This window comes from Schistocerca serialis, chromosome 1 (assembly GCF_023864345.2).
Source record: "Schistocerca serialis cubense isolate TAMUIC-IGC-003099 chromosome 1, iqSchSeri2.2, whole genome shotgun sequence".
Taxonomy (NCBI): Eukaryota; Metazoa; Arthropoda; class Insecta; order Orthoptera; family Acrididae; genus Schistocerca; species Schistocerca serialis.
The window spans coordinates 804,606,463-804,630,618 of record NC_064638.1 but is presented as its reverse complement, the minus strand read 5'-3'; the positions used below and the strand labels follow the sequence as shown (position 1 = coordinate 804,630,618).

The following is a 24,156-nucleotide window of genomic DNA, read 5'->3' as shown; positions in this document are numbered from 1 at the left end:
TAGTTAATGGAGACGAAAATTTAATAGTGATGGGGGATGGATTTCGACAGTAGGAAATGGAAGATAAGGAAAAATTTTAGCTGAATAAGGACTGGGGAAAAGTATCGAAGTAGGAAGCTACATAGTATAATTTTGCACAGAGCATACATTAATCATCCTTAGCATTTGGTTTAAGAATCAAGAAAGAAGCTTATATACATTGAAGAGACCTGGAGACATAAGAAGGTTTCAGATTGATTATATAATGGTAAGACAGAGATTTCAGAACCAGGTTTTAAATTGTAAAACATTTCCAAGAGCATCGATGGACTCTGACAATTTATTCTTTATGAAATATAGGTTAAAACTGGAGGAATTGTAAAAAGGTAAGGCATTAATTAGATGGGACATCAATAAGTTTAAAGAACCAGAAGTTGTTGAGAGTTTGAGAGTAAGAATTTGGTAATGATTGACTAGAACAGGGGAAAGGAATCCAGTAGCAGATGATTGGGTAAATTTATGAGATGAAATAGTGAAGGTAGCAGAGGATCAAATAGGTTAAAAGATAAACCTAGTAGAAATCATTGGACAACACAGGTTTATATTGAATTTAACTGCTGAAAGGAGTAAATACAAGAATGTAGCAAATGAAGCAGGCGAAAGGAAATACAAACTTCTAACAAATGAGATTGATGGGAAGGGCAAAATCGTTAAGCAGGAATGCATAGAGGACAAGTGTTAGGATTTAGAAGCATATTTCACTATGGGAAAGTCAGATACTGCCTACAGGAAAATTAAAGATTCTCTTGAAGATAAAAGAAGTAGCTATATAAATATCAAGAGTCCAGATGGAAAACCAGCACTAAGGAACGAAGGAATGCTGAACAGTAGAAGGCGTACATAGAGGATCTATACAAGGGAGATGAACTTCAAGGCAATATTATAAAACTGGAAGAGGATTTAGATGAAGATAAGATGGGAGATATGATACTGCAAGAAGAATTTGACAGAGTACTGAATGGCCTAAGATGATACATAGTCCAAAGAGTAGACGACATTCTGTCAGAATTTCTGATAGCCTTGGGAGAGCCAACGCTAACAAAATTCTTCCTTCTGTGGTGCAGGACGCATGAGAAGGGCGAAATACCCTCAAATTTCAAGAAGAGTGTAATAATTCCAATTTCAAAGAAAGAATCTGTTGACAGATGTAAAAAATTACCGAACTCTCAGTTTAGTAAGTCATGGTTGGATGATAGTAACACGAATTCTTTACAGATGAATGAAGAAACTGTTGAAGCCAGCCTCGGGTTAGATCAGTTTGGATTCCGTAGAAAAGTAGGAACACATGAGGCAATACTGACCCTATGACTTATTTTAGAAGATGGGTTAAGGAAAGGCAAACCCAAGGTTATAGCATTTGTGGACTCAGAGAAATCTTTTGATAATGTTGATTGGAATATTCTCTTTTAAATTCTGAAGGTGGCAGGGGTAAAAAAAGGGAGCGAAAGGCTATTTACAATTTGTACAGAAACCAGATCACAGTTATAAGAGTCGAGGGACATGAAAGGGAAGCAGTGATTGAGAAGGGAGTGAGACAGGGTTATAGCCTATCCATGACGTTATTCAATCTGTTCAATTAGCAAACAGTAAAGGAAACAAAAGAAAACTCTGGAGTAGGGATTATAATCCTGAGGTTTGCTGATGACATTGTAATTCTATCAGAGACAACTAAGGACTTGGAAGAGCAACTGAACGAAGTGGGCAGTGTCTTGAAAGGTTTCAAGAGGACCATCAATAAAAGCAAAACGATGAAAATGGAATGTAGTCGAATTAAATCAGGTGATGCTGAGGGAATTAGATTTGGAAATAACACACTTAAAGTAGTAAATGAGTTTTGCTGTTTGGACAGTAAAAAGGATATAACATATAGACTGGCAATTATAAGGAAAGCATTTCGGTAGAGGCGAGTTTTGTTAATATTGTATATAGACTTATGTGTTAGAAATTATTTTCTGAAAATATTTGTTTGGAGTGTAACCATGTGTGGAAGTAAAGCATGGATGATAAACTGTTTATACCAGAAGAAAATAATTTTTTTTAAAATGTGGTGCTACAGAAGAATGATGAAGATTGGATGAGGAGATCATGTAATTAATGTGGAGGTACAGAATACAACTAGGGAGACTAGAAATTTGTGTAACAATTTGAGTAAAAGGAGGGATCGGTTGATAGGATACATTCTGAAACTCATGGGATAACCAATTTAGTGTTGGAGGTATGTATGGGAGATAAAAGTCATAGAGGGAGACCAATAAAGTAATCAGATTCAAAAGGATGGAGGCTGCAGTAGTTATTCAGTGATGAATAAGGTAGAGTAGCATGGAAAGCAGCATCAAACCAATTTTCAGACTGGAAATGACAACAAGAAAAGGCAAAAAAATATAAATACGGTCTATGTATGCTTTTATAGATATTGTGTCATGAATTTTTGTGTATGTATTTTTACTAGCAAAGAAATGTTGATGTTTTGAAATGTTTTTCATTCCCAGCAATTTACCATTCAATATTCATCAAGAATATCCATTATTGAGAGGCTCCGGAACGCCCTATACTTGCAATGTTAAAATAACGCTTATAAATTACATCTTTCCTCACAAAGTATTTGAGGTAGGAAGTTGAACTTTTTACAGATTATTTATTGGAATATGGGCTACAACTTAACACAACGATTTTACAAAATTTTAGTTCAGTTATTAAAGATGATTTTTTTCCAATTGTAATGAAAATTCACAACATTTTTTTGCAATTTTTATTTATATATTCAAAAATATACAGTTTTTTGGAAAAAGGCTGTGTTAAATGATGCCGAAGGTACTGTGTAACATTTACTGAAAGTTTGAAACAAATATGTTTGGAAGATCCTTAGAAAACATGTAATTAGTATGAGAAAATAAAAGTTTTGGGAATCGAGCGACAAAGATTGGATTAACTTTTTAGTGCATTTCAGGTCCATAGGATGGATTATCTTCATCCTCTGCAAACTCCTCCTCCAGCTTCCTCTTGTTCCTCCTCCTGTTTACTCTTGCTTGTATTTCTAGACTCTTTACAGCCCTGTCTGCAGCCCGAAGGCGTTCCTTGTCTACAGCAAGCATCGCTCGTTGTTGTGTTCGTAGATTTTGCTACCATTTTCTTCAGTGGCAGTTACTGCAACACTGTTCCAAAAGGTGGTCATGTATGAACACTTATCACATTTCAGTTGTATTTCACTAGCAAGTCCTACGTGCTTTATTATGGAGAGTTCCAGACCAACTTCACTTCAATGAATACATCTTACACAGTTTGAAAAAATTCCTTTGAGAACCGACATATCAAATATTTCATTCACATCCGATTCGCCCATAAAACATTCGTAGTTTTCACTCATTGAACCAAGCTTCTTCTGTGAAGTATTTTCTTTCCCATTTTGAGTGCTATGGGCAGGTGTACCTGAGAGGTTAGGTTCACTCACTTGGTTATCGTCTTTATTGTTTACAGTAATAACACATACCTTTGGCTTTCCAACATTTCTCCTTTTCTTAAAAGCCTTCAGAGGATTTCTAATAACTTTATTTTTACTCATTATTATACTTCAACAAAACAGAGACTCAAGAAACAGAATTAATTACGAATATTTTCGAGATAACAACAGAGTAAATAAACATGAAACAATCGACAATCACACCAGCGATATATATCGAACCGTCACAGGTTAGCCACAATACATACTTTATCTCACATCACTAAAATGTACCTGATGAACACGGACGTTAATAATAACACCATTTGACAGCAGTTTAACAGCGCCACAGTGGGTCACGCCCATGTAGAACACATTTCAAAAAAATTTAAAAATAGTTATAGTCTTCGGAATTGAATAAATTATATATCTATTAAAAGGTAATAGTCCGCAGATTCAGAAAACGCAAAAAAGTAAAAATTGAACTTTTCATGATTTTGAGCCTTTCCGGGGCCCCTTAAGTTTGCTGTGGCTATTCACTAACTTCACCATTCCAAAATTATAATCCATCTTCTGATGGATTATAATATGGATTGTATCACAAATAGTATCCCATAAAATTACTTTCACTCTTTGGTACAGGGCTTAGCGAATTGATGTCATCTGGCATGACATCCAGTGTGAATTTACTCTGGCACTGATTACAATGTCTTGTATTCTTCCACTATTAGAACTAGCTTATCGAATATAACATGGAGCACAGTGCAACTTGGCATTTTTCGCACAAAGAAATATTATGCTATATTTAAACACAAGATATTTACATGGATAGAAGTAGCACTTAAGTGGCAGAGCCTCTGCTCAATGACAGAACACAGTGGATTAAAAGTGTAACACAATCACATTTGTAATACATATGTAAATATTAAATATGATTGTGGCAGGTTCCCACTTCCCAAGAAAGGAAGTTGAGCAATAGCTTCCAAAATTTTAATGAATGTACAAATTGAAAATATAAAGGACGATCAAAAAGTTTTGATTTGATGGCACGGCTGCAGTGTATGTGCAATGTAGTGTGAGTCCCATGTTTTTATGTAAGTACCGAAATGTAGGCAAGGGATTGGTGTGGCGTTTGTGTCTTTCCCATGTGTATGTGGTAAATGTAGAGACGCGAACTATGGCGATGTTATTAAGGAAATGCACCGAAGCAGGACCAACATGCTGGTATTATTTTCTTTCCTGCTTAAGGACAAACACCAGTAGAAATCCATTTGACATTGAAGAATGTGTATGGGGCAACATGACTGTCGAAACCCACTGCTGAGAGTGCCAAGTTCATGATAACACATGTCTCCACATCGAAAATGGTGTAAAGCAGAAGTTATGCCGACTGAAGTGGGAAACTTGCTGTATAGTCCTGGTCTCTCCCCATGGCATTATCACACCTCTGTTCCCTTGAAAAAGGCCTTGGAGGGTTGACTGTCGGACGAGGATGTGCAACAGGCTGTTACAAATTTCTTCACACAGCAGGACATGGTGTTTTACCAAGCAGGTATCCTCAGCCTGTCCGCCCCCAGTAGCTGAGTGGTCAGTGCAACAGACTGTCAATCCTAAGGGGCCAGGTTCGATTCCAGGTTGGGTCAGAGATTTTCTCTCCTCACAGACTGGGTGTTGTGTTGTCCTAATCATCATCATTTCATCCCCATCGACGCACAAGTCGCCAAGTCGTGTCAAATCGAAAGACTTGCACCTGGCTTACGGTCTACCCGATGGGAAGCCCTAGTCACACGACATTTACATTTATTTATCCTCAGCGTGGTGCATTGGTGGGATGATGGCGTTAATGTTCACAGCGATTTTTGCTGATTAGCATACCGATTCTGAACTGTGCAGTCCTCAAATGGAAACTGTTTTATCACCCCTTTTGTAATCAGCTGCTACTTTATTTATCTGCTACAATAACTAATGCAGGTTTGGGTTATCATACCATGAGAACCGAGAAACCTAGCTGGTGTCTGTGGTAGTCGGGCATCCCATTTCTGTTCGACTAGACGTTTGGGGAATAACATGCCACCGACTAGTGTCTATATCCTGACTTGTAGCTATAGCTCCACAGACCCAAGATCGCAGTGGAAGAGCTGGGTCTCTGCGAGACAGCAAATGAAAACCGGGTGTTGTTCAGTGGCTTGGTGTCTGTTAACTGCGGAGTGGTAAAACAGTTTAGTGATATTTTTGTGTTGAGCATAAACCTGTACTGGTAAAAATAGTGTTTGAAATTCGTAAGACAAAAATTAACATGTGTACTGTACAATGCAACCAAATGATCTGTAAAATGTGTATTATGGGATGAATAAAATAGAAATACATAAAAGACCTGAGGAAGCGAAAAGATGGGCTGTAAATATGAAATGAGTCAACTATGTTCCGACCACAGCCAGTTAACTCTATGAAACATGTTCTGAAGATAAAAATTCGCATCAAGTGAGTGATCAGAGGCGCCTTTTCTTCAAGGCAATACCAAGTTTATTTACTTTTCCAATATATTTACAGACAAAAGATAAAATCTTACGGGCAGTACCCAGAAAGTGAGGTTTCAACAGTTTGCAAAACAATGCTATTAATGCGGCATCACTAATGTGCAAAAATTGAGTATCAATAAAACATTGTTAAAATGAAAGACCAATGAAAACATTGTAATAATGAAGTGGCAATAAGACAATAAAAACTCTTGTAAGTCATTATTATTTAATTACTTGTAATACATAGTTTTTTTAAAAAGTATTCTTATCTGTAGTTGACTAGTTTTTGAGGTTGTGAATATTTGCTTAAAATACAAACAAAAATTCAGAATTTATGTGCCATTAACCTTTTCTGTCAGCAAACCCCAATGCATTTCGAAGTTTACTTTGTGACACCATTCCCCTCACCAATATCATAACTTTTTACTGAAAAAGACTTGACATATTCATCATATTCCAGTCTTTTGGAGGCCTTTTTGAATGCCACCATTTGGAAGACACAATGGAATTTTTAAAGACGAGTCACTAAATTTCGGAAGCTACAATTTGCATTCGGGTAGGGTGATGTGCTGTTCCTAGCTCGCTGCTTTTCAGATGCCATATTGGATTGCATTGTATTTTGTATTTCCATGTTATAACTTCCGTGTTATGATAGTATGCTGTCTCAAGGCAATGCCCCACTGAAAATTTACCACAAATGTCACTTTCGTTAGGATTTGTTACAATTAAATATCGGTTAACGATACATGGACGGTAAATTGCCATTAAGTCAACCTATGATAAACTGTACTAATGCTCAGAATTGAATATGATCGGCATGCTCTTGTGGTTGGAGATGTGTGATCGTGAAGTCGAAGTCTTTCGTCTTTTTCGTGTCTTGCAACATGCTAATAATTTTTTTCCATCTTCGCATTTGGAACAGACTATGGTTCTTTCTTATTCACATAACAGAAGTATGTTCTGCACTATTCGATGTTATTTATGCAAAAGATCTTGCTCTCTCGGGAAGGAGTTTTTTCGGTTTGGTAACTTCAACACGACAAAAAAACTAAAGATGGAACTTCTACAAGTGATGTTTATATTGTTAACTGTTTTCCTCCGAATTAGTCGCGTTTGCCAGAGGTGTGGTTGGGCAGGTATTTCAAAGGCCACATCTTTAAATGCTGCATGGGAAACCAGCAGCAATGACATTTATACTCTCACTTGTTACGAACGTTTTGCTGTTTTCTCCGAATATGTCACAATTTTCGATTGTGTTTTTAGGCAGGAACCAGAGCAAAGTTTCACGAGCTGTGATGACATATACATTCTTGCTTGTCACAGTTATTTAGCCGTAATCGAATCTTTAACAAATCTTCTGTAAATTCGCCGTCAGCATAAAGTATTGAGCCATACAGCATGTGTTGGACATCACATGAACCTAAGGCCAAACAATTGTCGAATCCAAAATGACAAATGCCGAATACCGGTTGCAGCTTACGCATTTCAGTCAGTTGTCTTGTTCTGTTCTGTCACGTTCTATTTCGTGGTGTGAAGATGTTGAATAATATCCTTGGGATCGAGTTTCCGAAGGAAATATTTCATGGGTAAGTTTTTGGCTAAAATGGAGCATTTCCACGTGTCTCGATATATGGTTAAATACCTGAAAAGTTTCTTAAATTAATCGTCCTTTACTGAACAAGTAAAATGAGAGAACAATTAGGAATTTGCTTGCAGTAAATTATCGCTGGTCAATTTCCGTCTCTGACAGCAAGCGTTGGCAGCAGTGCTCTCCGGACTTCCACCAACGTGTTCGTTCTTTTTATGGCGGATGTGAATTAGTGGTGAAAGTATTCGGTGGATGGTTAGAAGAAGGCATTAAAAATGGTAATACGAGAGTAGAAAATAAGTCTAGCAAGTGTTAAGTTATTAATTATTTCACAATTATTTTAGATAATCTTGCTGTGGGAATAGAATGTTTAGGTTTTGTAACACGTGTTCGGCTAAAATTGTGTGCACGCGTGGGTAGAGGGGCCTGATTCTTCTTATTCTATTCTATTTTATTTGTTTTAAGTTATTTGCTGTGGTGAAGAAAACGTGTGCAAGAGTTACGGAATTTTGATATTTAGAGTCATATCTTGACATGTGTAACACTTGGAACTTTTGCTTTAATGTGTGACATGATGTGCCTAACAGTTATCCGTTTTACGTCTGCCCCCCCCCCCCCCTCCCTCCCCAATCCCCATGCGCAAGTGCAACACCGAAGAAACTGTAGCTAATTATAATTATTTCCTCGGGTTTAGGTCTAACCGCCTTCTGTTGGAAATTGCGTTTTTCTTACGGAGGTTGGCAATGTATGTAGTTTCATTTTTGTAAGTTATGTGCCCATGGCTAAACGTTTCCAAATTGATTTTAATGTGATCATAAATTATATTTATTAAAACGGAAACAGTTTGAAATGCTGCAAGTTCATTGATATTTGTGCGATTTTCCTTTCCAGTCTCTCTCGACAGCTCGCCCTCTGATCAATATACACAGCGATAAAAATGAACCCACTGGTACAACAGTTGCCTTACCATCGGTGTTCAAGGCACCTATAAGACCAGATGTCGTGAATTTTATCCATGATAGCATGAGCAAGAATCACAGACAACCATACTGTGTTAACAAGGATGCAGGTATGTTCTACTTGTATTTCTAAAGTTATGAGCTTGTAAGAGGCTAACATTTACATTTCTATTTGCTGTTTGGAATGACTGGCAAGTGGCTACTTATTCCATCATACATAGCTATTATGACCTGTGTGATGATAAATTCAAGGTCCGTGTTTTTGATTATCAATGATAAAATTTAGTTATCTGATTTGGTATAACAGTTCTAAGAAGATTGTTTACTTTTGCATGTTTCTTAATTTGGGGCTTTATTGTAGGCCATCAGACAAGTGCAGAATCATGGGGAACTGGTCGTGCTGTTGCTCGTATTCCCCGTGTCCGTGGTGGTGGTACTCACCGTTCAGGACAAGGAGCTTTTGGTAACATGTGCCGTGGTGGGAGGATGTTTGCCCCCACTAAACCATGGCGCCGCTGGCATCGCAAGATAAATGTCAATCAAAAGAGATATGCGGTAGTGTCTGCTATTGCAGCTACTGGTGTTCCTGCTTTAGTCATGTCTAAGGGTAGGTGGTTTACAAGAAATTTCATATGCACTTCAATGTCCACACTTGAGTAAACTCAATTTAGTCAAGTGTTCCGAAAAAGTGCAATATAAATGAGCAACTTGGCGTTCCCTTCAGAGTAAGCATACTGTGATCGGGGCATAGGTGCTCTACAGTTAAAAAACGTCTATTTTGTTGTTTTTGTGAATTAGCTTTGATTTCCATATAATCCTAGTGTTTAATTGTGCATTTATTGTTAGGTCACATGATACAGGAAGTTCCTGAAATCCCGTTGGTGGTTGAAGATAAAATTCAGGAATACAACAAAACAAAGCAGGCCGTCATTTTTCTGCGTCGTATCAAAGCGTGGACTGACATTCAGAAGGTAATATTTCACTTTATAGTTTTCCTCTAGAGTACTAGAATAACTACAATGTAAATTAATTGGCATTTTTTCCCTCTCTCAAACAGGTGTACAAATCCCGCAGATTTAGAGCAGGGAAAGGGAAAATGAGGAATCGCCGCCGTATTCAGAGACGAGGCCCATTGATAATCTACGGAAAAGATCAGGTTTGCTAATATGTGTAACTCTTGTATGGTTTTTGAGTTTGTGTTGATGAAATGATGAAACCCTTGAGCACTGGGTTATGAAGCCTCAGTGATTATTGTTGACATCTGATTATTATTTTTATTATTATTGCTGTTATTGTCATTCTAATAAGATATGCTTGTTAAGTATGTTCATCTTGCTGACACGTACTTGTCACACAAAGGAAGTTTTTCGTACTTAATTTTCTGTTTCTTGTAGGGCCTTACTAAAGCCTTCCGCAACATTCCTGGTGTTGATCTTATTGATGTTACAAAGTTGAACTTACTGAAGCTTGCACCTGGTGGACATGTAGGACGGTTTGTTATTTGGACTCAGTCTGCATTTAATCAACTGGATGAATTATATGGCTCATGGCGTAAGGCTGCATCTCTGAAAAAGGGATACAACTTGCCCATGCCAAAAATGGCTAATACTGATTTGTCACGTCTTCTGAAAGCTGATGAAATCAAGAAAGTTCTAAGGCCGCCACAGTAAGTGGTTATTGGTTCTGAGAATACCATAAATTTTTGCCATGTTCTCAAAACTGGCAGTTGTCATGTGTTCTGCTCATATTATTTGTAATAAACACTAACATTTCATTCCGATAATTAGATTTAGTCTTATTGAGTTAGTTAACAAGAGAAGATAAAATGATGATAAACCCTTGAGCACTGGGTTATGAACTCGCAGTGATTATTGTTGACATCTGATCATCATTATGATAAATATTTACTGGTTAATTATGTTGTTTTTGCTGATGTACTAACTTACTTGCAGGAAGAAAGTGGTCCGTCGTGTGAGGAAACTGAATCCGCTTAGAAATACTCGTGCTATGTTGAAGTTGAATCCTTATGCCGCTGTGTTGAAGAGGAAGGCAATTCTTACTGCACTAAAGCGTAAAGAAGATAGGGACCAACTTCTTGCAAAGAAAAGGGGGGTAAGTGAAGCTAACTGTAATCATTCAGTAAGTGCCTTGCCATAAAATTCGTAGACCCATGCATCTTAAGTGTCCACAATTGAATGAACTTGGTTTAATAAAGTGCTCTGAAAGAGTGCAACATGAATAGCAGCTTTCCATTTTGTTCATAGTATGCTTCACTCTCGTGGGACATACGCGCTCTACAGTTTTGAAAACCTTGTTTCTATGTAATTCCAGTGCTAAACTATGTGTTTATCTAGGTTATGCAATACATTCTATCCACCTTTGGCACTTACCTTTTACGTTAGTATTGCATTGTCTGTGTATGTTACATTGCCAAATCATGTGAAGGTGGTACACACAGTTTATGTAAACTCTTCATTGATGAGTTTGCAGGTTGCCATTGCTTCATTAACGTCTTAGTTGTGCAAGTTTTTCCTTTCTCTCAGGGGTTCTATTGGGCAAGTGTCCCCTTGTTGTCACACAATCAATGGACAGTTTGCATGTGAAGGGAGTGGTCTTTGTTTAGTGCATTTTTGTGTGTTCTGACATTCCTGCTGTCCACTTACTCCTTTCCAACCCCTTAGTCATTACTGTAGGTGTTCTGTAATTAAATTATAAAAATATTTCATAACTTGCTGTTAGGATGTCTGTCATTATTATCCACATCGCTTCTGATTCTTGCGTGTTATTGCTATGCACTTCAAAACATAATAGGTTACATGAATTACGAATAAATGTAATATCGTTACAGTGGTCTCTTCATAACACTTAAGAAATCAGTGATAATGTTCTTCATAGCCCTCCAAAAATGTCGAACTGCTATTTTGCTCTGAAAACCATTTTCTTGTGCTTTTTGTTCCTTTCATCAGTATTGGAAAATTATGTTGGATGATTTCAATTAATGTGGTACCATTACCCAGTGAGTGTGAAGTTGGCTGCACTGGCAGTCCTGACACAGCCCTCTGTGACGAAGTTGTATGTTCCTCATGCGTAATTGTTAGAACAACCACGGTTGCTACAAGTTCAGGAAATCAGGGAATTTCAAACGTGTCAGGGAAATTGGGAAAATGTAAAACTTTTTTTTTTTCGTTTTCTCTCAGTAGGTGAAATGGTTCTTTTACTGAGGTGCCGTGCATGGGTGCTGGCTGGACACGGCTTAGCATGTGTGCTGCTTCCCTACTCCCTCCCCTTCCTACCATTTCCCTCAGCTTGCAGTCAGCACTGCCACCACTTCTTGCCACTAGTGTAGCAGCTGCTGACGAGAGGCAGAGAAGTGTGAGGAGTGATTTGTTTGTGCTGATATTCTTAGAGGCTGTAGACACAGTGGTCAGAGACAGCTGTCGTGTACCAATGTTATCTGAGTGATTGTGTGAATGTGTGTTCATTTTCTGACAAGCTATGGCCGAAAATGTAGCCCTGAGAGTGTGTCTGAGCATGAGTGATTATCTTTACTGTGAGTTGCTACCCATTCTCATTAGTATTGATCCTCAGAGTATTCGCGCAAGTTAAATCGCATGGATTGATTCTAGAGGTCTCATTTTGTCAACATGATGCCTGTGCCATGTGAATAGCTGGCCACACTAGTGGATTTCTGTGACGGGCCAAAATCACAGGCACTGTTACAAGTACATTGTACAGTGTTGTTTTATAGACATTTTATTTATTGTAGTGCATTTTGGCACTTTAAAAGTAGTTTATATATAGAAAGTATGGATGATAAGAAGAAAATTGTGGCAGACACTGGCAGTTTGTAGACTATGTACTCATACATTTCTCAAAAGAAAAATCTTGTACTTATAAAAGGACATATAACACAGGGGTCAATCCATACAAAGTGGTCCAGTGATGGTTGCTGGACCATTTTTAAATATTATTATTTTTTTATTTATTTTTTGTTATTGCCAAGTATTAATGTACTTCTACAATGCCACACCCAGCTGTAATGTACTTCTTTACTGACAGTAAATCTAAAAGTAAATGGGCATTTTTATTATCATAGAACAAAAGTGAAAGCTCCTGTTTAATATTGCATTATTAAAGGTAAATAAACTAAATGAATATTCAGTTATAGTGTTAACTAAATGTCACAATTAAATTTTCTTACAATGAAACAAGAAACCATTTAAATAAGCAACAGCTATAAGGTCAGTTGTAGAGTAATGTGAATTATTTCCTCATTTTCAGAAATTCATATCTTTTAGTCAGATATTAATGTTGAAATTTTTACGGTATGTTGCAATCATTTAGGTGCACTAACTGCACGAAAATCATATTTTTATATTCAGCCCCACCTGAGGTAACTAAACCCAAACTTTAATAAAAATGGAAAAAAATGAAAATTTTCAAATTTCAAAGATTCTTAAAAAAATTAAGGAAATATTTGTAAGTTTTCTCGCTCCATATGAGGCTAGTAGTGTGTGGTATACAGGGTGGTCCCGAATTCATGGTACAAACTTTAATGGTAGGTACAGGACATTGTAACAAGGATTTATTGTATAGGAATGTATAGTCGCAGGTGACGCGGTGAGGCGTAAACAGGGGAAAGAGAAATGGAGTGATCGGTTGGTGTCACTGCCGGTAGAGGGCAGTAGATGAACATGATGTATCGCAGTAGGGACAAGCGCCATTCACAATTGTGCTGCCGTAGACGATGGGTGACTTTACGTATGCAGAAAAAGCAGACATGCATTACATGTACGGCCGTGCAAATGGTAACGCCAGAGCTGCGTTACGAATGTATCGCGCGGAGTATCCTAATCGACGAATGCCGGATCATAGAATTTTTCAACGGTTACATCGTCAACTTTGTGAAACAGGTACGTTCGACGTCAACAGACATGACGCTGGTCGATTAAGAGCTGTACGCACTCCAAGACTGGAAGAACGCATCTTGAACATAGTGGCTGATAGACCCGAGTCAAGCACAAGAACTGTTGCGCGTGACGTACATGTGAGTCATCAGACTGTATGCAGAGTGTTAAATGAAAATCGCTTACACCCCTTCCATTTTCAAAAAGTGCAAGCATTGAATCCGGCAGATTATCCTCTTCGCGTGAACTTCTGCCAGTGGTTGTTGCAGCAATGTGCGTTGCAGCCGGATTTCGTAGGTCATGTGCTATTTACAGATGAAGCGACATTTTCACGCGAGGGTGTCTTTAATGCGCACAATTCCCATGTGTGGGCAACAGATAATCCACATGCAACGCGTCCACATGCGTATCAACAACGTTTCGGTATTAATGTGTGGGCTGGTATTGTGAACGACTTTTTGATTGGGCCATACTTACTACCCACGCGACTCTGTGGCGAAAGCTATCTTATTTTTCTGCAAGAAGTGTTACCAGAACTGCTGCAAGATGTTCCGCTCGCCATTCGTAACCGCATGTGGTTTCAGCACGATGGAGCGCCAGCACACTTCAGCACTGCTGTACGGAATTACCTGAATGCCACGTTTGGTGCTAGATGGATTGGGCGTGGTGGACCAGTCCCTTGGCCACCCCGATCTCCTGATTTCTCTTGCCTCGATTACTTTTTATGGGGACATCTTAAGAGTCTTGTTTATGAGACTCCAGTTGACTCAGATGAGGATCTCGTTGCTCGCATATCTGTAGCTGCTGCAGGTGTGCGTGAAATACCAGGCATCTTTGAACGTGTACGCCAATCGCTGCACCGACGCTGTCAAGCATGTATCGCTCATGGTGGACGCAATTTTGAACACTTACTGTAAACATGACACTTGTCAACAACGATTTCAATAAAATCTTTCGTTTTCCTTTCGGCCGTTATTTCCCCTGTTTACGCCTCACCGCGTCACCTGGGACTATACATTCCTATACAATATATCCTTTTTACAATGTCCTGCACCTACCATTAAAGTTTGTACCATGAATTCGGGACCACCCTGTATAACTATAGGAAAAAATACTCTCATAAATCACTCCTTGTTTGTTATTTTTGGGCCTTAAAAGTGGATTTTTGAAAATTTGGATACCTAACTTAGGTCATTTTGACTGGTTATTTTTTAATTTAGGGTATTTTGTATAAGAGACAATGTTGTACAGGAAATTTTTCTAAAAACAATCATGTCAGTTGCAATGTTGTAACTTAGTGCAGAGATATTCATAATTTAGCTAACATCCCTAAACTGAAACATTGTCACGCACTTACAAATGAAAGTGGCCGCCATTCAGTAAAGGTGAAAGGTAAAATTTTTTAAAACCTGTTTTGAACTTTTAAATTATAGGGTAATCACATATAAAAAATTTAAAATATTTAAAAATGGTTAAGCAACCAACTTTTTATTGGACCTCACTTCATTTGGATTGACCCGCAGTGGGTAATAACTGAAGATGATCGAACGTAGTAGAACCAACTTTTTTTGGCAGTCACCTATAGTGTTTTTTTACACAACTCTTCCTTGCCTTATACACTTCTTGTAAGAGGCGTTTCTTGTGGGTTATTTCTGAAAACTGAAGTTTTTTAAATCTGTCTTGCAACTCCAAGGAAATGCGTACTTTTGTCACCAAATGTTTCGTTTAATTGAAATAAAATTAGTGGTTTTAGTGAAACACACACACCATTTGGCTTGCTATCTCCATCTAAAACAGTTAATTACAAAAGATGGTGATGTTATTACACAAGATTCTTGCTCACATGGGGAGAAATAAAGAAGTCCTTACATATTTGTGAGATCTCAAAATTTGTCAGAGAAAAATGCTAAAACTTGCCTGGAAATCGGGCACATATTGGGCAACTTCATGTGGGGAAACTTGTGGTAACCCTGAACAATGTTACATTCACGCTGTTGCAATGTGATGAAAGGATGAACTATTTAAAATGTCTCTAGCACAGTGACATGTAGGTTTCTTTGATACATTACGAAGGAACCATGTATCATTGATTACTAGTTAACGTTCCACGTAAAATTAAACATTTTGTATTCTCATAACTATACTACTTCTTTCATAATTGTGTAATTACCTTGTAATATTCCAAAAAACATGGAACTTTTCCATGCAGGAAGTTAGTACGAACTCTTAATTAATGGATGTTGTTTATTATTATTATTATTATTATTATTATTATTATTGCTTACTGACGTAAGAATGCTATAATTTTTAGTCGTCCAATTTTATGCACTTAGAGCCCCAACTTGAACATTTTAATTTGTTCAGGTGTCTCTAGCAAGTGCAATATGAATTCATGCTGTTGCTTTGTCTCACCTGACTCCTTAGGTGAAGAGTGCAGCAGGAACAGAACTGGTGTGCTCTTGATTTGAATTCTGTTGCTGCCAACTGAATAGACAGAATTGTAGGTTAAGTAAATCCATAGACTGTTAGTGAAGTGTGAACAATTAAAAGGAAGTTATCTTTTTCCTCGTGGTTGGGGCTGGGGGGTGGTGTGGGGGTGGGAATGGCAGATTAGGGAATCTATTTTTCTGCAAATGTATGATTCTCTCCTTTTGCCACCTCCTCCCCTCCTTGTGAAATAACAGCTACAATAAATTCATATGAAATGGTGAAAATAAAAGCTACTCCATTAACGAACCTTGATGTGGCATTTGTGAAGAAATATTTTCCCAGAAGTATTGAATGTATTTCCTTATGTAATGCATCTGACTTCAATCGGATTAGCTGCCTATTCTGCCAAATAATGGTAACACAAATATCCATTTCTCTAGGATGTTTTCTCCAGTTTTTACTGTATATCTTTAAGGTAACAGCACTGTACAAGAATAATCGACAAACTAAAGAGTGAGCCAGGTTGCACCTTGTTCAGCTTGCGTTTTGTGACTGCTTAAAGGTCTCTCACCAATCAGAAGTGGGCAACACGAACTTTTGAGCTGCAGTGCTTGCATTAAAATTACATTACAGGTAACACTTCATGTTCGATCTAGTCTCCTCCAATCACAGCAGTCAGCATCACGTGGCTCATTGGCTGTTACCAAATTGTCACAGTCAGTTCATATTCAGTTCCATGTCTGGCTTTCTTGATGTTTCTGGATACCAAATCATGGATCTGGCACTTCTATTTCGTATTTAATTGTGCATAACACAGACAGGACAGACAGACAGGACAGACAGAGAGAGAGAGAGAGAGAGAGAGAGAGAGAGAGAGCTAACCAAACACACAGTGATGGACACTTCTGCACAAGATGTAGTTCAGCCATAAGTTAGTCTCATCTATATCTAATCATAAGTTTGATTGCTATTTTTATTCAGTTAATTGGTTTAATGTGTTTATTTCTAATACTTTTGCACATTGTTTCTGTCATTGCACTGACATTTTTATTTGCTCTTATTTGTCTTTCTATCGTTCTTTTTTTGTGTCGAATCTGCCTATTTTGCCTATAGTCTGTGACCAAGTGCTAACTTACATCAGTTAACGCGACAGCTGTTGTTGTTGCTGCTGCTGCTGCTGCTGCTGCTGCTGCTGTTGTGGTGGTCTTCAGTCCTGAGGCTGGTTTGATGCAGCTCTCCATGCTATTCTATCCTGTGCAAGCTTCATCTCCCAGTACCTACTGCAACCTACATCCTTCTGAATCTGCTTAAGTGTATTCATCTCTTGGTCTCCCTCTACGATTTTTACCCTCCATGCTTCCCTCCAATGCTAAATTTGTGATCCCTTGATGCCTCAGAACATGCCCTACCAACCGGTCCCTTCTTCTTGTCAAGTTGTGCCACAAGCTCCTCTCCTCCCCTATTCTATTCAATACCTCCTCATTAGTTACGTGATCTACCCATCTAATCTTCAGCATTCTTCTGTAGCACCACATTTAGCGAGTGAAAATGATAGTTTCAAGTAACCATTGACAAAGTGAAATTAGTTAACTTTTAGTGCTGAAACTGATTTTTTTTTTTTTTTTTTTTTTTGTCCAGAGTTGCTCATAGTGGTTAGCTCTAATCCCTGTGAACAAAGCAGTCATGATTTTAGTTTGCCGCAGGATGTTGACCATCGTTTCCTGAAATATAGTGCACACTAAAAGGTTGTGGTTAGCTTAGTACATGAGTTCAAATTCAGGGCAACAAAACATGCTGTCTGCTGCAGTTTACTCCTTGCTTACTGAAAATCAGCTTTTGATCGATAAACTAGAATTTCTGACTTACCCCACGGTGACCATTTACATTTCTCTACATTACACATTAACAGCATTTGTGAAGTGACTCACTGTTATTGCGTGTCACCTGCAATTAAGCAGTAGCTGACAGCCAGTGCCACAACACTTCAACAATCGTGTAATTTTAAGCAGACTAAATACCTAAAATTGTGTATAAGTTGAGTGTAGCTCCCATGATTGAGCAAGCGTTATGTTATGGATGTTCGATATAAATGTAACTGCATTCTAAGTTTGTCGTCTTAACCTTTCTTGCCTCCATACTTCTATAGTTCATCTCTTGAACTCATCATGAAATATGACGATTGTTTTGATTATGCATCCAAATGTACAGGGGCGCAGCTGTCCGTCAGATTTAAAAACCGATAACTCGAATGAAATGATACTGTTCTGCTTCCAGTTCCAAATAAAATTTTGATATGTTATCTGAGTTTCTGGCATAGCAGTGTATGAGCTTAAATCACAATTTATTTTTACATCTGCTAACTCGTCAAAATTTTGTGTAATGCATTAATTTGATACAGCACAACTACTATTATAAATAACAAGAAGAAATTGTTGTTCGAGTGAAGGTATCTGACTGTAAGGTGTGCAATGATCAATTTTTTCACTGAAAGTTTCCTCAAAATCCAATAAGTTTTACAAAGTGTCCAGAAAGCTCTCTCTCAACACAGTTAGCAGCACTGGGCAAGCAGAAGACACAAGAAAGCTGTGCTTAGCAGGGAATGCAGAGAGCATGTTTGTTAGCAATCATGGTTGATAGGGTCTGGGTCTGGATGGACTAAATACAAATGTCTGATCAGTTTGTAACGCTTTTGTGAGGCATTTGTAGCAGACAAAATTTGGGTAAACTGGAAGTACATTAAAGTTTAGTGACATCCTATTTCATGTCATTGACTGCTTGTTGTCTGCCTCCAATAACGTGCTAAACTTGATGTCTACTAAGATGTTACGGTAGTTTGGCAGTGAGGGATAGCTCTCATGCTGGCCAGGTATTCAGTTTCTATCAACTGAAGTAGAACACCCCACCCCATCTCCCCACCAGCCACGTGTGTGTGTGTGTGTGTGTGTGTGTGTGTGTGTGTGTGTGTGTGTGTGTTTTCAGCCCTCTCATCTGTATATCAGTAACAAGTTAAATTAGGTACTTAAAATATTCATACATTTGAGCATGAACTGGCAGAATGGCATAGTGTAGAAAGGCTTGCAACATAACAAGAGGCAAGTGAGAAATAAAATTCCCATTTGCATTGTGGACAGTAATGTATGTGTAAGATCTGGTACAACTCTAATGAACTATCATTTGCGATATTAATGACACTATCGGATTTGTTATTAAACATTGTGTTGCACAGATACCCACTATATTAAGAAAAGATAACTAAAGGGAATGCTGCATAAAGTGAAGCCATTGTTTTAAATAAAATTTACTAATAGGTTTTTATGAACAAAAGTTTAGTATTTATGACATGCCAAACATTTGTTACAGATAACATTGACACCAACACCTGCTGAAACTAGGCGTGCTAAAATGCTGGAGTTGAGACGTGCACAAATTGCAAAGGCAAAAGCGGCTCGCCCAAAGAAGGAAAAGAAGGCCAAAAGTTCCACAGATACCAAACCTGTGGCAAAAAAGGCAGTAGGCAAGGTAGCTGCCAAACCTAAGGCTGTTAAACCCAAAGCTGCCGCTCCAGCAAAGAAATAATTGTAGTTTTTTTCTCTGCTGAAGAAATAAAAGATAAAGAAAAAATTCACAACTGTATAACTTTTTCATTATGTAGATCTACATTGAATTGACAATTAATTCAAAATTAAGGGTTCAGTTTTGCAGTAATTGTCAAAGTACCATCAGGTGCTAAAAGACACTCAATAGTGTCTGGAATTATGTTTTGCGGTAACATAAAATTCTTACAAACTTTCGTCTTTGATGCAGATGTTGGAGTGTATTCTTGATTTTCAGCTTCTACTTGTATATGGTCGCAGGCAAGCGTTACGTTTATATTTTCAGGCTTGAAGTCCTTCAAATTAATAGTTGCCTGTAAGAAAAGTATTTTGAAAACAAGCAGTTTGTACTTGCATTAAAATAGATATCATAGCTTCCAGAGATTTTTCTGGAAAACCAATACCTAATGTTAAAATATTTTCTTTGTACATTGTTGAATTATTTTCTTGTACCTTGTTGAATTATTTTCTATTTCTGCTGCTGATGGAAATGAATAATATTGCTTTGGTCCTGGAATTTTAACTGAGCTGACTTAAATCTTCCATCAAAGTCCCTTGTAAAAGCTAGGTTTGATTGAAACTGCTTTCTTAAAAATTTATGGTGACTGAGTGTTGGCTATTTGCATTATACTACATTAAAACAATGAGAAGGAATGAAACAAAATTCTACACCCTCTGATATCAGTTGGATTAAGGGATACCGTGAAGGATTAATTTTTTGAGCTACCATCTAGAACTTCCCTGTGTAGAGATGGACAGAAATTTAATTCTGCAACCCTAAAATTTTGTAAGATGTCATTGAGGAGCTCCAGAAGTAAAGTGTGAATCTGTATGAACATTGTATTATGGTAAGTAAGAATGTAGCTTAGGGAGCACTTACAATTTAGGAGTCTATTTACATCACACATCTGCAGGATGAGGTAGAAACAGTGGTCATATACTGAATTTGATTAGTGATTTGCTTTTGGTGTCTCTCTACCATGGTTGAATAACACTTGCTGAATTTATCAACTGAACATGGTGGTAATAATTTACTGGACAAATTTCAAAAATTAAGGATACAAAGGTTACACCAGAATCTGGATCATACTTACCCACCACTTACTAGCATCTTCTATGTTTGTTAACTTAGTGACACACTAAACACTGGGAAATGTAGGTCATTTCAGGCGGTGTATTCTCATTGGCCAGCTGCCTAAGGTGGCAGGCTGTTGGTGTGGCAACTGCCTGTAAAGTGCAGACTGACACTCCCTTTCCTCCTCTTACATGATTTAGATCATCACACTGACAGGATACCCCATTCATATAAAGAAAAATACATTAAGTAATTAAGAAAATATTATAAGTAATGATAGAAGTGATGACCAATGCAAAGTTAGCTGTCAATATTTGTTCACACCTAGGCGTGTAAGTACTATGAATATTTTAAAATTTGCTGTTTGCCAGGGTTTGAAAAATGTCTGTCCATTTGTAATGTTCCCAGAATTCAAATTTCACTCCCATTGTGGAGTTTATGGTTAATTAGCATTAAGCAGTATATGAAAGATAGGGCTGTCTCCTATCGGCATGAGATTTTGGAAACTGCCTTTTGAATATCTGTTGACCTGAAAGAGATTTTTCACTCTGCAGTGGAGTGTGCGCTGATATGAAACTTCTTGATGGCAGATTAAAACTGTGCCGGACGAGACTCGAACTCGGGACCTTTGCCTTTCGCGGGCAAGTGCTCTACCACTGAGCTACCCAAGCACACCTTGCGACCTGTCCTCACAGCTTACTGGCGGAATTAAGCTGCGAGCACGGGTCGCGAGGTGTGCTTGGGTAGCTCAGTGGTAGAGCACTTGCCCGTGAAAGGCAAAGGTCCAGAGTTAGAGTCTCATCCGGCACACAGTTTTAATCTGCCAGTAAGTTTCATCTGTTGAACTCTCAGCTTCACCAAACACATTTTGAGCACACCAGTTTGACCTTGTATAGAGAAGAGACATATGAATGAAACTGAGAGTGTACTAAATTCCCAGAATTACGGAGAACATTCTCGAGTTTCCATGAGTAAAAATTTGGAGAATATACTTCACCTGAGAATGTTTTTAGTGTGATTAAAAGGGTGGTCAATGTGAGGAACATTCTAGGAAATGAAACTGGGAATTTCTTGAAGTGAGCGGTATAGGATAGTTAAAGCTGAGTGTGGTCTACAGAGGTCAAGTTTTAATATTTTTTTTTATTTTTTTTTTGTAAAAATGGTAGAATTTTTGTCCAGAAGGCAAAACAATATACGTAGCCTGCAGACATAATAAAGAGAGAAACTAATGTAACGAAACTGCACTGGCGACCACTTAAGTACCTAACAGGTGAGTGGATCATTATACATCATATTGAACTAAAATTCTCATGTTTAGTGATGTGGGCTGGATATATTCCCAGTCGGAGGCAACTTATAAAATGGGAATATTGCCAGGAATATTTTTTTGGCTCGTGAAGATTCCCAAAAATTGGGAATCTATGAAAATTTTTATATTTTGAATGTTGTAACACTTGTTTACAGCTGAAGGACTTATAAACTAGGTTAACTAAAATTCATACTTTTTATCAAAGATTTATCATTCCATGCATTTATTTCCTTGCAAATTCCATGCAAAACATCGTTTACCATAAGTGTGGTGGAAAAAATAATTTAGAATATTGGCTGGACCTACTATTTGTAGGCAAGTTGAAACCTCACATTTCTCTGAATGAAATCTAAACTTACAAAATATTTCTCTGGAGGCACATAAGTGTCACAGGAATGCCTGGAACATTTTCAACCCTATTTGGAATATACGAGATTAATTTTCTGTATAAAAATACTCCTACCACTATTAGTGGTGTGGTGACGATGTTGAGGGGGCTTCATGTAGAAATGTCAGAGAATGACCTGTTGATATTTATTCCATGTAAGTAGACTTTAAAAAGATTACAAGTATGAAGCACTATCTGTCTGATTTGTGTGGGTCGGTAGTTGATACACATCATGTTTCTGGGCCAAAGATCATGCCACATAACTCCATATCGCAGATACATTTAATATCTGCTCTTAAAGCCTCATGGTATAAAACAGTTGCCAGTGACAGCCCTTTTTCTTGGAATGACAGTTACTGGCAGAATTACAGGTTTCCACAGAATCGGGTGACACTACGGCAAAAGCGAAAGTAGCACACATTCATTTGGGTGCTTTAGAAGAGAGTTCAAACATTTCAAACAAATTTGTATTTGGCCAACTAAACACTTGCGACATTTGTCTCACACAAACCATTTGCATAGTTAATTCTTCGTGCGAAATTTATCTTCCTTCTGATATAGCAATATCAACTATTTGATTCATTTTGATCTGTCTGTCAACAAATACAGTATGCTGGATTTCAAAGTATTTGTATTTGTGATTTAAGTTTTGATACATCTTTCTAGTGGAATTTGTTCAAGGGAAGTACTGAAATGTTTGAATTCACTTCTGAACTGTTGAAAATGGAAGACCACTTGCACATCTTAACAAAATTTGTTAAATTCCTGATGATAAACTGCTCAAAGTAAAGAATTATCTGGCAGCATGAGTTATTTCTGCGGCACACAGGATGACGTCCAGAAAAGGAAGCAAGTCAGCATTGAGTCACAACTTTACTGCAGGTATAGATTCCAGTTACAGAATAGCTATCAATATGGCTAAAAATATAAGAAATACTAGGGAATTAGACATTGAATTGCTTAAAACATTTATCACAACTGCAGACTTCATAGTATGTAACACACCACTTGGAAGTCAGTCTCACAGAATCAAAAGGCTTATAACTTCACTTGTTTTATGAATAGCATGTACACAGCTTAATTCAAACTGAGGCTGCTTTTCCCACACCTATACAACCAGCCACAATGCATGTCAGAGGATGAACAAGCCCTCTATCCACTGACCTGTGTAACAATGGAAAATCCAGGATAGAATATCATGTGAAGGACAGATTGCTGCCCGCCATATAGACAAGGCACTGAGTACCAAATAGGCACAACAAGACTGCGATAGGGAAAGAAAACTGTGGGTGGGTGCTGGGCAAAGGAGTAGGTTGGGGCAGACTAATGGGCGCTTTGGTGAATAGAAGGCTGTGAAATGCTAGAGTGTGAGCAGGGAAGGGGATAAATAAGTGAACGATGGAATAGAAAATGTAGGATATATTTGAGTGTGTTCCCACCTGCACAGTTAAGAAAATGTGGTGTTGGTAGGAAGGCTCCAGATGGTGATAGCTGTGAAGCAGTGATTGAAGTGAAGCACGTTGTGTTGGGCAGTGTATTCAGTAGCTGGGTGGCACAGCTGTCTCTTGGCCAGTTTGCCGTTTACATAATATATGTATAACCACTAGTTAAAAAAATTGTATTTTAAAATGAACGTCAGTGGATAACAATTACAGTAAATTATTAGTTTGACATTAGGTAAATTACAATGTAGAGAAACAGCTGTAATGACTAATGCAGTGTTCTTTAGGTGAAAGATATGAATTAAACAACGGAAAATCCAGGATGGAATGTAACAACGAATTAAAATTTGTTAAAACTGTTTTTAAAGAAGTCATTAACCATATTTGAAAACTTCATGTAATGAGACTGCAATTACCGTATAGCAGAGGTGCTGAGTCGCACATAGGCACAACAAAAAGACCCACAAATAA

General features: G+C 37.8%; 1 protein-coding gene across 1 annotated transcript; it reads left to right on the top strand.

Moving 5' to 3' along the window:
* The first annotated feature begins 7,711 nt into the window (after positions 1-7,711).
* On the top strand, positions 7,712-19,506 carry LOC126484001 (60S ribosomal protein L4). Its single transcript, XM_050107322.1, has 8 exons — positions 7,712-7,860; positions 8,474-8,651; positions 8,903-9,148; positions 9,388-9,512; positions 9,599-9,697; positions 9,936-10,207; positions 10,494-10,653; positions 19,239-19,506. The coding sequence occupies exons 1-8, from the start codon at positions 7,858-7,860 to the stop codon at positions 19,452-19,454; spliced, it is 1,299 nt and encodes a 432-aa protein (XP_049963279.1). The 5' UTR covers positions 7,712-7,857; the 3' UTR covers positions 19,455-19,506.
* Positions 19,507-24,156: the final 4,650 nt, after the last annotated feature.

Excerpts from the sequence above, each read along its gene's own strand:
- LOC126484001 (XM_050107322.1), top strand. Across the intron at positions 9,149-9,387 it reads TGCTTTAGTCATGTCTAAGG|GTCACATGATACAGGAAGTT; the intron begins GTAGGTGGTTTA and ends ATTTATTGTTAG. Across the intron at positions 10,654-19,238 it reads TTCTTGCAAAGAAAAGGGGG|ATAACATTGACACCAACACC; the intron begins GTAAGTGAAGCT and ends CATTTGTTACAG.